At 41.2% G+C, this 12895-nt stretch overlaps 1 protein-coding gene across 1 annotated transcript in view; it reads right to left on the bottom strand.

Moving 5' to 3' along the window:
* The window catches only part of jmjd1cb (jumonji domain containing 1Cb), a 106233-nt gene extending 97022 nt beyond the window's left edge, over positions 1 to 9211 (bottom strand). Inside the window, exon 1 of the mRNA XM_084342741.1 lies at positions 8823 to 9211. Within this exon, the coding sequence (XP_084198867.1) occupies positions 8823 to 8978 (156 nt within the window). The 5' untranslated portion in view covers positions 8979 to 9211. The remainder of the gene's footprint in view (positions 1 to 8822) is intronic.
* Between the last annotated feature and the right edge of the window lie 3684 nt (positions 9212 to 12895).

Here is a 12895-nt window from a genome sequence, read left to right as displayed (position 1 = left end):
GTGGTGGTCTTAACACTATACAAGAGGCTGTTCCATCCTGGCAGCAGTAGAAATATAGAAGGAATACCAAATATCTGTGCATATTATACAGAGTCTCAACAGTGGGTTATCAGCTTCTCTATCTCAAATAAGTGAAGTCCGGATTTCATTCAGAGCAGTTGTGAGCACACAGGCTGTCTCAGGGCATTATGGAGATAACAGCAGTCAGACAGGCTGAGGTTTACTCATTCCATATTCAGGACGTAGCCTAGTCACAGGCTGTCTGGGCTGCTTTTATCACTCAATGTTTACTAAAAAGACTATGGGTATACTGTCGGATAACCCAAACACAGTTCAGCATGGTTAACAATTAGAAGAGGAGGACTGTCACATTTCAGTGGTTCACTACAATCATTTCAGAGGCCAAATAACCTATTCATGTCACATATTATGCTGCAGTGTGTCTCATGCCTGATTTATCTGCGCACATGGCGTTTGCCTTTGATAATTATCAATACATATGATGACGTGATTTCCTTTTACTGCTGTTGAAAGAGCAATAAAGCGGGAGGGGAAAGAGAGGGGGGGAGGGAAATAAAGAAAAAGAGTGCACAGGAAAAAAAACTGCCCTTCGCCGGTTGTGTGTACTCTCTTAATGTCTGTGACATCTTCTACAGATACAGACATTAAAACTGCAGTCAAACGCCGCTATTTTTTCAGCATGACTGTCTACTGGTTGTTTTTCCAGATCTCTAGATGAAGCGCCACTGCAGCCTCACTTGACACGAGTGTGAGACGCACTAGTATTGCAGGTAGTGTGTCTGCTCTAACCTGTTAACATGGACGCCGAAATGAACGGTTCTTTAACCATTGTCAAATTTCTCCTAAATTATTACCAAAACTTATCTGGACATTTGCTGATTAGTCAGTATGCAACAGACTGGACTGAAATCCATTATTGGGTGTTTGCTTACTCAAACATGACAATCTTGCTGTAAAGTGCAAACCGGGGCGATAAGATGATGTCAGTTTATATTAGGCCAATTCAACCTAAGTTTTGTGATCAGTTACCAAAAAAATCAGGTATTGCATATTGATTTCTAAATTGTTCCATAAAGTAGAAGACCGATAAGTCACAGAGCTCACCATCAAGTCAAAGCCCCGGAAAATCTCTAGAAATACACAGTAAGGGAAATGTATTAGAGTGGCTGAGCAGAATTCATGCTGCTGCTAGCAGAGTGAGACAACACAGAGAACAGTCGGTGGTCAGAAACTTAAAAAAACTTCACGAGATGACAGATCTCCATGTCTTATGCCTCTGAGTTGGAAAGCTGCGTCACCAGCGTACGTAGTTACTGACACCTACATTGTTACCAGAGCAACATATGCTCAGAGGTTGATGTTGTTTAGGCACACAAATCCAATGCGATCACTAGCCAGTAATAGTGTGGACAGTCTATCTTAAAGATCTCATCTCGGTAACAAATCTGATTTGCCTGCAGTGTGAACAAAGCCGTAGTGAAAGACGTACAGAAACCACAAGAACTGAGATCAAGTTGGTGTTCAGTCTGATGTTTTGCAAGCATCTGGTGTTTGGCCATTAATAAATTCAGTACTTATCAAGTTGTATGGGTGTTCTTTTGTCCCATTTGTAATAGACATGATGTATTTTTAGCATTACATGCCTCTAAAATCCAAATTCTATTGCAGGCTAGGGATGACAATAGAAGTAGGGGAGCACAGTAGAGCATTCAGGTCTGAGACAGTCCTCCAAGAACCACAGCAGCTGTTGAGTAGTAGCGCCTAATGTGTTCCCAGGGTTATCTGGGAAGCCTCCCAGCCTATAGGAGACTTTATGGCTGCCGTATGCAGCACTGTGATGTAGCAGAGCTTTAGTTTTAGTGCACTCTGTGTGTGTGTGTGTGTGTGTGTGTGTGTGTGTGTGTGTGTGTGTGTGTGTGTGTGTGCGTGTGTGCGTGTGTGTGTGTGTGTGTGTGTGTGTGCGCACACGTGCATGTTTGGTTTAAGAGAGATGGGGGAAGGGCACATCCATTGAGCAATCCAGCCAGCCCATCCTGGCTTCAGATTACGTTTTGTTTCCTTAGGCAACAGAAAACAAACCACTGACACTGTGTATCCAGGTACTGCGTTGCCCAAACACCACAGAACTTGGATGTCACATTTACCAATACTCTAGATAACTGTGAGAATATCACCTTGGTAAATAAAGACTCGTAATGGCACAATTTTACACAAATGGATGGCAAACGTACTGCATTTATATAGCTTTTCTAGACTTAGCAGCCACTCAAAGCACTTTACAAACAAGTCAGCATTCACCCATTGTTCAGGACCCTTCCACACGTAGACTGAAGGGCTGGGAATTGAACCACCGACCTTCCCAATGGTGAACGACCACTCTACCTATTTAGCCACAGCTGCCCCGTGGCACCTTACTTTAATTTTCCTGATTGTACTGATATTCATTATTACAGCTACTGTTATATACTAAAACAGAAATTTGATAAACAATAATAATGACCTACCACTTAGGCCTACTTTGGAGGTTAATAAAACATATTTGACTCCATTTCCCCTGATATTATACTATGTGACTTAGACCCACACTATGGAATAGTGACCAGTATTGGCAAGACTTAGCATATGACGTTTACACTTGCAAACTGAAATATCCACTGAACATCATTTAAAATAATTTAAAATGAAGTCCATTCTTTACCCAAACAAATGGTGTAACTAAATCAATATTATCTGTCTGCAGCGGCCTTACTGTAGCATATACATTGGAGGGTGAAAGCTTCCCTCCTGCCATGTTTATTCTCTACGTCTCTGTTTGTACTCTAAACAATGCTGCTATTCACAACCCAACACACACTTACATACAGCTTAGCAATGTTTCTAAGCTGGGTGAACTGCAGCTCTGCAACAACCATGCATGGATTCTGTATGTGGAAGGTTCTTCCCCGGTCACAGCCTGTCATTTTCTGCTGATTAGCCACACAGAGATGAACCTCAGGCCGCAGCCCTAAAAACAAACTAGCAGCACTGCTACTGTACGTACACACACACACATACACACACACGCACGCAGTGGACTGTAATGGAAAACAAAGGCTCCTATAGGCAATGACCTGGCTGCCCTGCGCTTTCCATTCATTGTGAATCCAGATGAGTGTGGCAGTTTTATGGCTAATGTGGCAGCTTAGAGTTCTGCTGCTGAGCTTTTTCTTTTTCTCTCAGCTTGTATTACTGTCCCTCAAGTCCCCCCAAAAACTATATGCAAGAGAAATTACAATGCGCTTTAATGCTCAGTATTTTATTTTGTATGTCACTGTTGCACAGATTCTCATCTCAGTTTTAATGTTCATCTCAGTCTCTGTTGTTGCCATTCGAGCTCCTCTCTCACATACTTTTCTGTTTGAAACTCTGTTCCTGCAGTGCCAGTATTGGATCACTGCAAAGGATTTTACAATGGCATTAATGGAGCACTGTATTTTAATACTTGGGGGCATTCTTTAATCGTTTTTACGCAAGCACGCACAAGAGAAAAGCATTTTTTCTTCGTTTAGAGCTGAGCTAATATCAAGTTTTGTCAGGTTCATCAGGTGGAGAGTAGGGATGCCGCAGCTGAGGAAACTGGTTGATAAGCTCGTGACAACGCCAGTCTTACTGATTACATCAAACATTTGATCCTGCACGTTTGCAGTTAAAGCATTTAATAGGCGAAACACAAGTTTCCTTTTACTATGGGTTAGTCATAGGAAATGTGTTTGTCAGTAAGTTAAGCACTTACCACTGTAATTCATAAAAAATATGTCTACAAAACAAGACAATAATTTCTGGGGGGTTTCTGACAGTGGATCAGTTTGCAATATTGCAGGGAGTAATGGAAGAAGAGGGCGCAGCCACAGAGAGCTGTTCAATTAGGATCCGCACAGCAACTTCTCAGTGAGCTATCAGACTCCTCCTTCTGCTTTTTGTGTTGACAACAGATCCTCTGCCATCGTCTTGATAGACAACTGTTCTTACTCGTGTCATGTTGTAAGTGACTCTGCGTTTCCGTGCTGCGACTCTGCTGCTGCTGTATGGAGCAGACACCTTCAGTATTGTACCACCAAGTATTGACTTTAAAAATCAGCAGAGCGACAGTGAGCAGGTAATGTAACACCGGTAATACCGGTCCAGACCAACTGGATTGTAAGATAACAACATTGCTACAAATATAAGTGGTATCATTTATCTCAGATCAAAAGCAAACAAAACCGGACTGACTCCTGTTCACATACTGTTATTTCAATATCTAAGTTGTTTTAGAAAAGCTCTATGTAACGATGTGTAGCAATTTACATGTATTAATCACCTTTTTATTAGCCATATCTGAGGGGATTGTAACATGACCTGAAAAATGATTCCTTCCCTGTGTCTGCTGGTTGCCTATACAAGCCTGTGGACAATTTGTTGAAGTTTAATGCTGCTGGACTGTCGATTTCTTTTGTGAGGGACTTGGGTTGGATTTTCTGCGACAGTCCAAAGGATGTGACTTTATGCATGTTCTTGAGAGCCTGTCTCCGCCCCGTGAACAGAGAGCAATGGTAGGTAATGCAGAAATGGAGTTGACTAACAAAAACTAATGACTGGCTTCCAGCACAACACGGACGTTCAACAGAGCCCCTTTAAGATACGACAATAAATAACAGGACTGAGCATCAACCTGCAGTTCATCCTATCAGATACACTATATCAGATTCACTAAGCAGTTATGAGAATTATGCATTATGTGGACTGAGGGTTAGACAATGAAGCTACTCAGCAGATAGATTATCCAAAAAGAATAAATAACACTATGTACAGTTGGACTGCATCACAATACAGCTATTATTGCCATCTTAAACCCACAACTGCTTCTAAAACAATTAAGCAAAATGCTACAGTAATTCAAATACTATTTACCTGTCCTCATTTCAATTATTCAGTCTACATCCGCTCTACGCCAGTCAAACTGTTTAAATCTATTGCTAGACCAGATGTCTATTACAGGGCCACCCGGAACACAAATACACCACACCACTAAATGTTCTGACGTAATAATAAAAGGATAATAATAATAATATTAATAATAAATATATTCTAAGAAGAAGAAGAAATTGTACAAAATGCCATTGTGACTACTCAAAGGTGTTATTACATGTAATAACCCCAGCAGACGCACTGTCAAATATTTTCTGTGGCGTTCACTGGCACAGCAACATTTCATTATATATAAATCTGAACTGCAATGTACAGTATTAACTGTTAATCTTGGATTACTTCTCAGAACTGTAAATCTTATCATTTGCAGTGATCATGAAAAGTAAGTACGGAGGTATGAAAACGGACAGTTATCATAATTACTTATTGAATTCTACTGTATTAGTGTTAAGTTAACATCAAGTTTCATGTCTGTCAGGTTCGACCAAAAAAAAAAACCCTTCTGTTTTCATTAGCTTAAGGTTCATTGTTAATGATACTAATAATAGTACAATATTGTACAGGAGATATTTTCAGAGACGGTCATCTTACTGTGAAAATCTCACATCATTGCAACCCTCGAGTGCAGAAAGTGCAGAGTTAATTTAAATGATTGTCGGGGTTATCAGGTGAAGAGCACTCAATTATCATCAAATTGCTTTAGTATCATTTAAGACAAGGCAAAGCAGTAAATCTTCCCATATGTAAAGGTTTCAGCTCTCTCTCAGGATCTTTAACAATTTAAGAACAGTCTGATGAGTTACTTGTGTATCTAACAAATGAAATGTGATTGTCTTAAAAAGTTACCAGACACTGTGATGGATCACCCTTGCTGATGTAGGCCAACATATTTCCAGCTGACCTCCACATAAATGTATAGTCATACTTATTGACTTGTTTATTGTTCTACTAATATTCTAGCTGTAAACCTATAAGCTAAGTGAGCTATGCTCACCCAGTACACTCCTGCACTACTGGCCTAACTGACCACAGACACTTGACAAAGGCCTGACAGCTTGGCTTGACACACTTCTAATCTAATCTCCAATCCTTCTTCACTGTATTCACTCAGCTAGTTAAGCCTCTTGCTAATGAGACTGTGCCCCATTGTATGGAATTAAACCATAACACTACTCGCTGCCTAAATCACATCACACACAAGGACCAATTCTACAAGGGAATTAGGAAGCTGGGAGCATGTTTGTTGTGCGTTATAAACAACTACATGCAATATGCTGCGTAGACAAGGGGACATGCAATTACACATGCAAGAAGTGTTTATCTATGACACTGTAGTCTGACTCACAGAAAGCAGGCCTTCCATTGGCTGAATATTTCAGACAGCGTTCTCCTTCCATTTCCACTATCTGCTTATGATCGTTAAAAACGTGGCTGGATGATTTGGAGATCATGGGCACTGCTGTATTTTGGTTTTCTGCGATGTATATCCCCATATGAAAAAATACAGGAATTTCCTCCAGATAGCTTGTAGAACTTTTTTTTTAGAAATAATTAGTCATTCTTTAATGATGGGGTGAACGATTGTGGTTCGCTGTCACTCACAATCAACAAGCGATTCTCATGTATCCAAGAACCTTAAATGATGACTAAATGATGTCATATCAGACAGACTTCTCTTGTATATTAGTCGTGGAAAATGAGAACTGTGCAATTGTTGTTTTTGTGTCAATCAGCAAAAAGCACGTGTGTTTAAGTTAATTTGCGTCACCTGACATCGCACATCCTGCGATGTGACAATAACGTATGCACACATTGTCACGTTGATGCTAAAAGTCTATATCATGCAGCCCTAGTTTAAAGCCCCAATCACTGCATGAAACAACAACCTCTGAGCTAGAAACCAGTTTTTGCGAAGATATCAATCATGCAATTAGGCAGGTTACTGGTTGTTTTACAGGGATTTAGTCATTTTAATGCCAGGGCTCACATCCACAAATGCAAAACAAGTTTCTACCAACACTATTTTGCAAGTGCACCTTCACAGCATTCGAGGCTTAGCGTCGCCCAAGACGATCGTCATTGTTTTATAGAAATACAAACAAGCTGGAGATTTTCTCCTCTATTCCAGAATGATTCAGTTCAGCCAGACCCTTCTCCAGTGCTAAAATCATGAGTGGAGACAGGTCTGGCTATGAAGGTCTAATGACACTGCAGATTTATGAAATCATCCCACCTCGTTATTCTTGTCAAAATGCAGACCACTTGATGTAAATGCAGAATAACAGAAAGCTACGAAGCTGTGAAACCTGGAATTTATCGCTCTACATCAAATAGAAAACACTGAGTAGTCAAAGGCAAGCACAAAGGACCTGTGACATGTACGCGGGTTTAAACATAATGTTTTACTTTACATATAGAAAAAAAATTCACGAGCACTGAACTCTTACCGATGACTCTTAAATGTAATCATACAAAAAGAATGGCCCTATCATACACCTATGATCATCTGATGATAATATCTGCTGGAAGATGTAATATCTGATGCCTTACAGTCTTCCCTAAAAAGCACATATGTACACTGAAATCTCACCAAATGATCAAGTGTGCTGGGGTTTGGCCACTTATCTGCATAGGCAGATAGAAGGATTCAGTGAACAAAAGAAAATGGGGAACAGGCACACTGTACAGTGAGACAGGACTGTGGATGTGCCAGCCAAGGGCTTGTCAGAGCAAATATTTCATTGTTTGCTGGTTTTGGCATGTTAACCCATTATGAAAATAGATCTTTTTTTAAAAAGGAGGGAGAAAATTCAGACTGATATATTGCCAAGATTTTTTATCCACCCCTGCCTGCCTACTGACTGTATTAAGAATGCAATAATTACACCTCAAGCAGTAAATATGTCTGCTCCAAAAGTCACAATATAGAGTTATCTCGGAATTGTAGACAATATTTCACACGAGGACAAACTACCCATTGTTCAGCCTGCAGCAAGCCAGTTTTATGTTTTTACAAGTCCCAGCATTCCTGCGTTCCTGTCCAAGTCGGAGGCTTTTTGTCCGCCAGAAGAATCCAGGCAGACGAGGCTTTATGCTCGATCATCACGCTCAAATAACGCGGATTGTGGCCAATAACCACGAGGTAACAGGGATTATCTATCGTAAAGGCTGTAACGCGGGTAAATGTAGAAAGCTAACCTTCCCCCCCCCCGTCAGCTGATTCACAGTATACAGCAGATTAAAGCATTTAGCTGCTCGGGACCTGAATTCCTGCACATGCAGCCGCTGTGTGAAGAAACACGACATCACATTATCTTCACATTATATTCCAGGTGTTTCTCTGAGACTGAAGGCTCTTCTGAGATGAACCCTTTACATTACGTCTAATGTCTTGAACACGTAGAGTCCATACATGGAGCCGCTGTGGTCTCACCATCCTCAGCACTAACTCAATCAGAGAACATGGCAGTCTGTGCTAGCTACATGAAAAGCTTTGTGAATGATAAGTCTGAAGATGATCATGTAAATAAGGGTTCGGGTTAGAGTCCCGTCTGGACCAACACGAGCTGTTTGCTTCCAGAACCCCCTGCTGGCAGCCTGCCTCCCATTAACTCTCCTGCTAAGTGGTCAAATAACAAACTCACACACGCAACATCCAGATAACACTGACAGACATGTTTGGTGATCAATGATCAGTAGAAGAGGGATCATCACTGATCGATACAGCCGTAATAACACGAAGGGAAAGCCACAGAATGATTTCCGCCTGTAACAGCCTCGCTGCCACCAACCACAGATTTTACCATTTGCTTTGCATGTAACAGACCGAGAGGACACAGTCAGCGGTTTCTTACCGTCAGGTCGGGATTGTCGTTGTCACGGTGGTTAACGGCTCGTATGACTCCGGACCTCCACGGCCACCGACCGATGTCGCCAATTTCAGGCGGCTCGTCCCCGCTGACACATAGGAACCGCTTCCCGACCAGCTCCGGCCGAGCCTCGACTGCCATGGCCCTTCGCTGGTCAAAACCCCCCCTCGAAAAACTTCCCAACAACGACGCCCTTACAGCCCTTACAGCCCTGTCATTTACGACATTAAACCAGCTCTAAAGAGTCCAACAACAGAAAGAAAAATAAAACAAACACAAAGTAATCGGTCGCTAAACGCTGATAACCGACCCGGGGGATTTAAATGTAGCAGTCTCCACCCGCTCGAGCGTCAGTCTCTTTTCTCTCTGCGTGAAAAAACCAGGGAACACTGAGCCGCATCACCGCCGACATCCATACTGGTGTCTCTCCGCTGGATCCCAAGGCATTCACGGACCGCAGCACGGCGGTGTTCCTCCGCTCAATTGAACCCCATCAATACTGTTTTCGCAGAACGGCACCAGAACAGCTCCAGAACGGCTCGCACTTGTTGTGTGCCACGACTGCTGTTAACTACAAGGTGCAGACGACCTTTGCTTCTGTCACCACTTTAACAGCAGAGCTACTATAGTTCGGTCTGGTCTGCTGCATGTATCACTGCGGCTCCTCTCAGCAGCAGCAGCAGCAGCGTCACTCTGCTCTGATTACAGGTTAGACACAAATTAGTCATGTTGATAATTGCAGCTATTGTAATATAGTCACAATTCCATATATAAAGATTGCGTTAGTATATCTAGTGCTCATAAAAACTAACTACACTTCAGTGTAATCATTTGGGGATATTTTAGGTTTAATTTGTCTTTTAATTCATATTCATGTATTTAATAATTTAGCTTAATTTTGCTGCTTTAAAGTGCTTTAGTTGCAGCTTTATTGCTCTGCTTACAATTGCAACATGTTGCACAGTGTCTCTGCATGTGTGTCCTGTGTACACAGGGATGCACTGTGTTCACAGGACACACATGTAAAATGACCATGTAAAATGGCGTTAACAACCCTCACTGGCCCACCTTGTGCAAATAAATGAAATGACTGATAACTTAAATGGAAGGCAGTGGAGACAGCAAAAAGAAATAAAATATAAAAAATTTACATATATTACTTTTTAAATGGTCTGAAATGCTTAAAGGACCAAATGTACTAACAGACCATTGAAACTCTGTGTAATCCACAACAGTGAAAATCAAGTCTGCATTAATCTTTGTCAGTTATTGTTTGAGGAACAGCAGTGCATGTTTTGTAAAGCAAACCATACTTAATCTGCATTACTGCATCCACTATTGGATTAAACAACTCAAGCAAGTGTTAACAGGGCAATATATCGATATCATATCATCACTGGATATGATGGTGTAAGATTTCGGCTCTGGTTATATTGTGATTTGGCGTAAGTGTTGTCCTTTCCAGGTCCAAAAATACACCCCAAAAATCAATCTATCTATCTATCTATCTATCTATCTATCTATCTATCTGTCTATCTATCTGTCATTTCATCCATTCTAATCTGGTGTTTAGTTTGGTATTTTGCTATTTATTGTATGTGAACATTTCATTCAGAATGCAACTGACACATCAGGTCTTTTTCTCTGAGTGTAGATTTAGTAGTTTGCAGTGTCTTCCACTGAGGCCTCCTGGGCTTTAAAGGAGCAAGACACAGAGAGACTCAGTGAAGGAGAGAATAAGGCAAGGGAAGTGAAGGAGAACAAGAGAGGGAAGGTGTGTGTGTGTGTGTGTGTGTGTGTGCGTGCGTTCTGTGCGAATGTGGCTCCATGGAGGATTCCACTCGTGTGCTTTTGCTTGTGTACGCATTTGTGTGTGTGTGTGTGTGTGTGTGTGTGTGTGTGTGTGTGTGTGTGTGTGTGTGTGTGTGTGTGTGTGTGTGTGTGTGTGTGTGCGTGCAGAGTGAAGGCATCTTAAGGACAGTATAGAAGCTTGTGTGTGAAGCATGCAGAAGGCAATCAGCCTGGAGCGACCTCCAGGGTGGGACACAAGAGAGGAAGAGAGAGAAAGAAAGAGACGGAGAAAGAGAAGCAAGAGAAAGTAGAGTAGAGACACAGTGAAAGAAAAGGAGAAAGATGCTGAAGAGTCACGCTGAGGACACACAAGACAAAAGAGGACAGAGGCAAAAAAAAGGAAAAGAGGAAGGAGGAGAGATGTGCCATAGTGGTGGAATAAGAAAATGAAACAACTGAGAGGAAAAGCACCGTGGTTACTATGAAGAAGTGAGACTAACACATTTCTTATTTACATATTGTGTCACGTTTGTTGAGCAGGAGTAGTAACATTAAAACCACATATTGTGGTTTAGGTTAGCATTACAGTTATTTCTTGACCAACAACTGTTAGGCAGCTGGATGGCTTTAAAGTGGACTAAACGCATATTTTTCACTTTTGACAGATTTAAACTAGCAGTTACCCCCTGCCAGCAGTCTTCGTTTTAAACTAGGCTCAATCCCAGGCTTTGAAACCATGAAAATGAGCATCTGGCTTGTGGGTAAAATGGCAAAAAATGTATGTGACAAAATGTCGGAGTGTTCCTTTAACTAAACAGAAGATGAACCTGATGTCAGACCATAGCTATAGTTGCAGGAACATTTGTGTTGTTTAAAGGAGCTGAACTACATTGCATATCAATGGATTTTAATCTCATGTCTGTGTGTTAAGTACAAAGCCGGAATCATGGTTAGCCTAGCTTAGCATAAAGACTGGAAGCAGGGGGAAACCATTGGCCTGGCTCTGTTCAATGCTCAAAAACATACCTTTCACATCAGTAATTAAAACCTACAGAAACAGTCAGCTCACCCACGAATTTCTGGAGCTTCACAACAAACCAGCGTTGCAGCATTCTCTTAAGCAACTGAAGTAGCTGGAGATTTTTCTTTTTTAGCTGAAAGCTTCGCAGACTTCACCCATTTTATCGCCATTGTTTAATTCCTCTATAAACACAAGGTTATATCATCAGAATCACCTGAAAGATACTTTTACCACATTCAAAATTCTACATGTAAGTTTCAATATTATGTATATGTATGAAAGAAAAGCTGTTGCTTTAAATGTAAAATATGTTTTTGTGGAAGGCTTCGATGTTCCTGCTTTGCCTGTGAGTGGATGAAGTGTTTGTTTAAGATATTGTGGAACCACCCTTTAAGTAACTGCCTACAAGTAAGCAGATGGGACTAAAGGTCACATAGAGATTCCTGCCTGATCTGAATTGGCATTCCCACCATTCACAAGGCACCTAATCTGAATTATACAGGACTATGTGTGAGTGCAGGTGCAACATGGGTGCTGGCTTACTCATGTTGTTTCATTCTGTCAGGCAGCATGACACCGCCAAAGGTCCTGACAGGGATTGTGTCAAGTCCCAGTTTTCCAAAAATTATTGGGATGTATGATTCCTCTCACTTGATAAATACTAGAAATCACCACAGTGTTTGAATTAAAATACTGCCTGAAGCCTGATGGATATATCTATCGGCCTATAATAACAGTAGATATTTGTATATCATCAGTACATTCGTATATGCTGTCCGATATGAAAACTTTATTATAATACAGAAAAAGATGCTTAGGGGTGATATTTAATATGAAATTCACATTGAAGTTTCAGTGTGCTGATGTCATTTTGGACAATTAGCTTACTGATAGATTGGAAAACATTTCAGGGACATTGGAAGAAATGTATGACTGTATGTATGCATATAGGCAGATATACTGATTTTTACAAAGTGCTGATTTTCAGTATGTCTTGGCTCGGTTTGATTTATTTGTAATCTGTACATGTCTAACTTCATTTTGTAGCTGCTCATGATATTATACAGTACTGTGAAGTGAGCAGTGGAGCAGCTGAATGCTGGGTGTTGAGGTGTTTTCTGTTCAGCTGTGATCCTCTGATGCTGTCCCAGACAGCCAGTGTGACCAGAGAGGCTCCACTGGGAATCTCCCTCACACTGCTGCACACTGCAGTAGCCGCCTTCATGAATAACAAGTAGCTAGGAGT

This window comes from Pagrus pagrus (assembly GCF_965226575.1).
Source record: "Pagrus pagrus genome assembly, chromosome: 21".
NCBI lineage: Eukaryota > Metazoa > Chordata > Actinopteri > Spariformes > Sparidae > Pagrus > Pagrus pagrus.
Note: the sequence above shows the minus strand (reverse complement) of the source record. Positions and strands in the feature narration are given on the sequence as shown.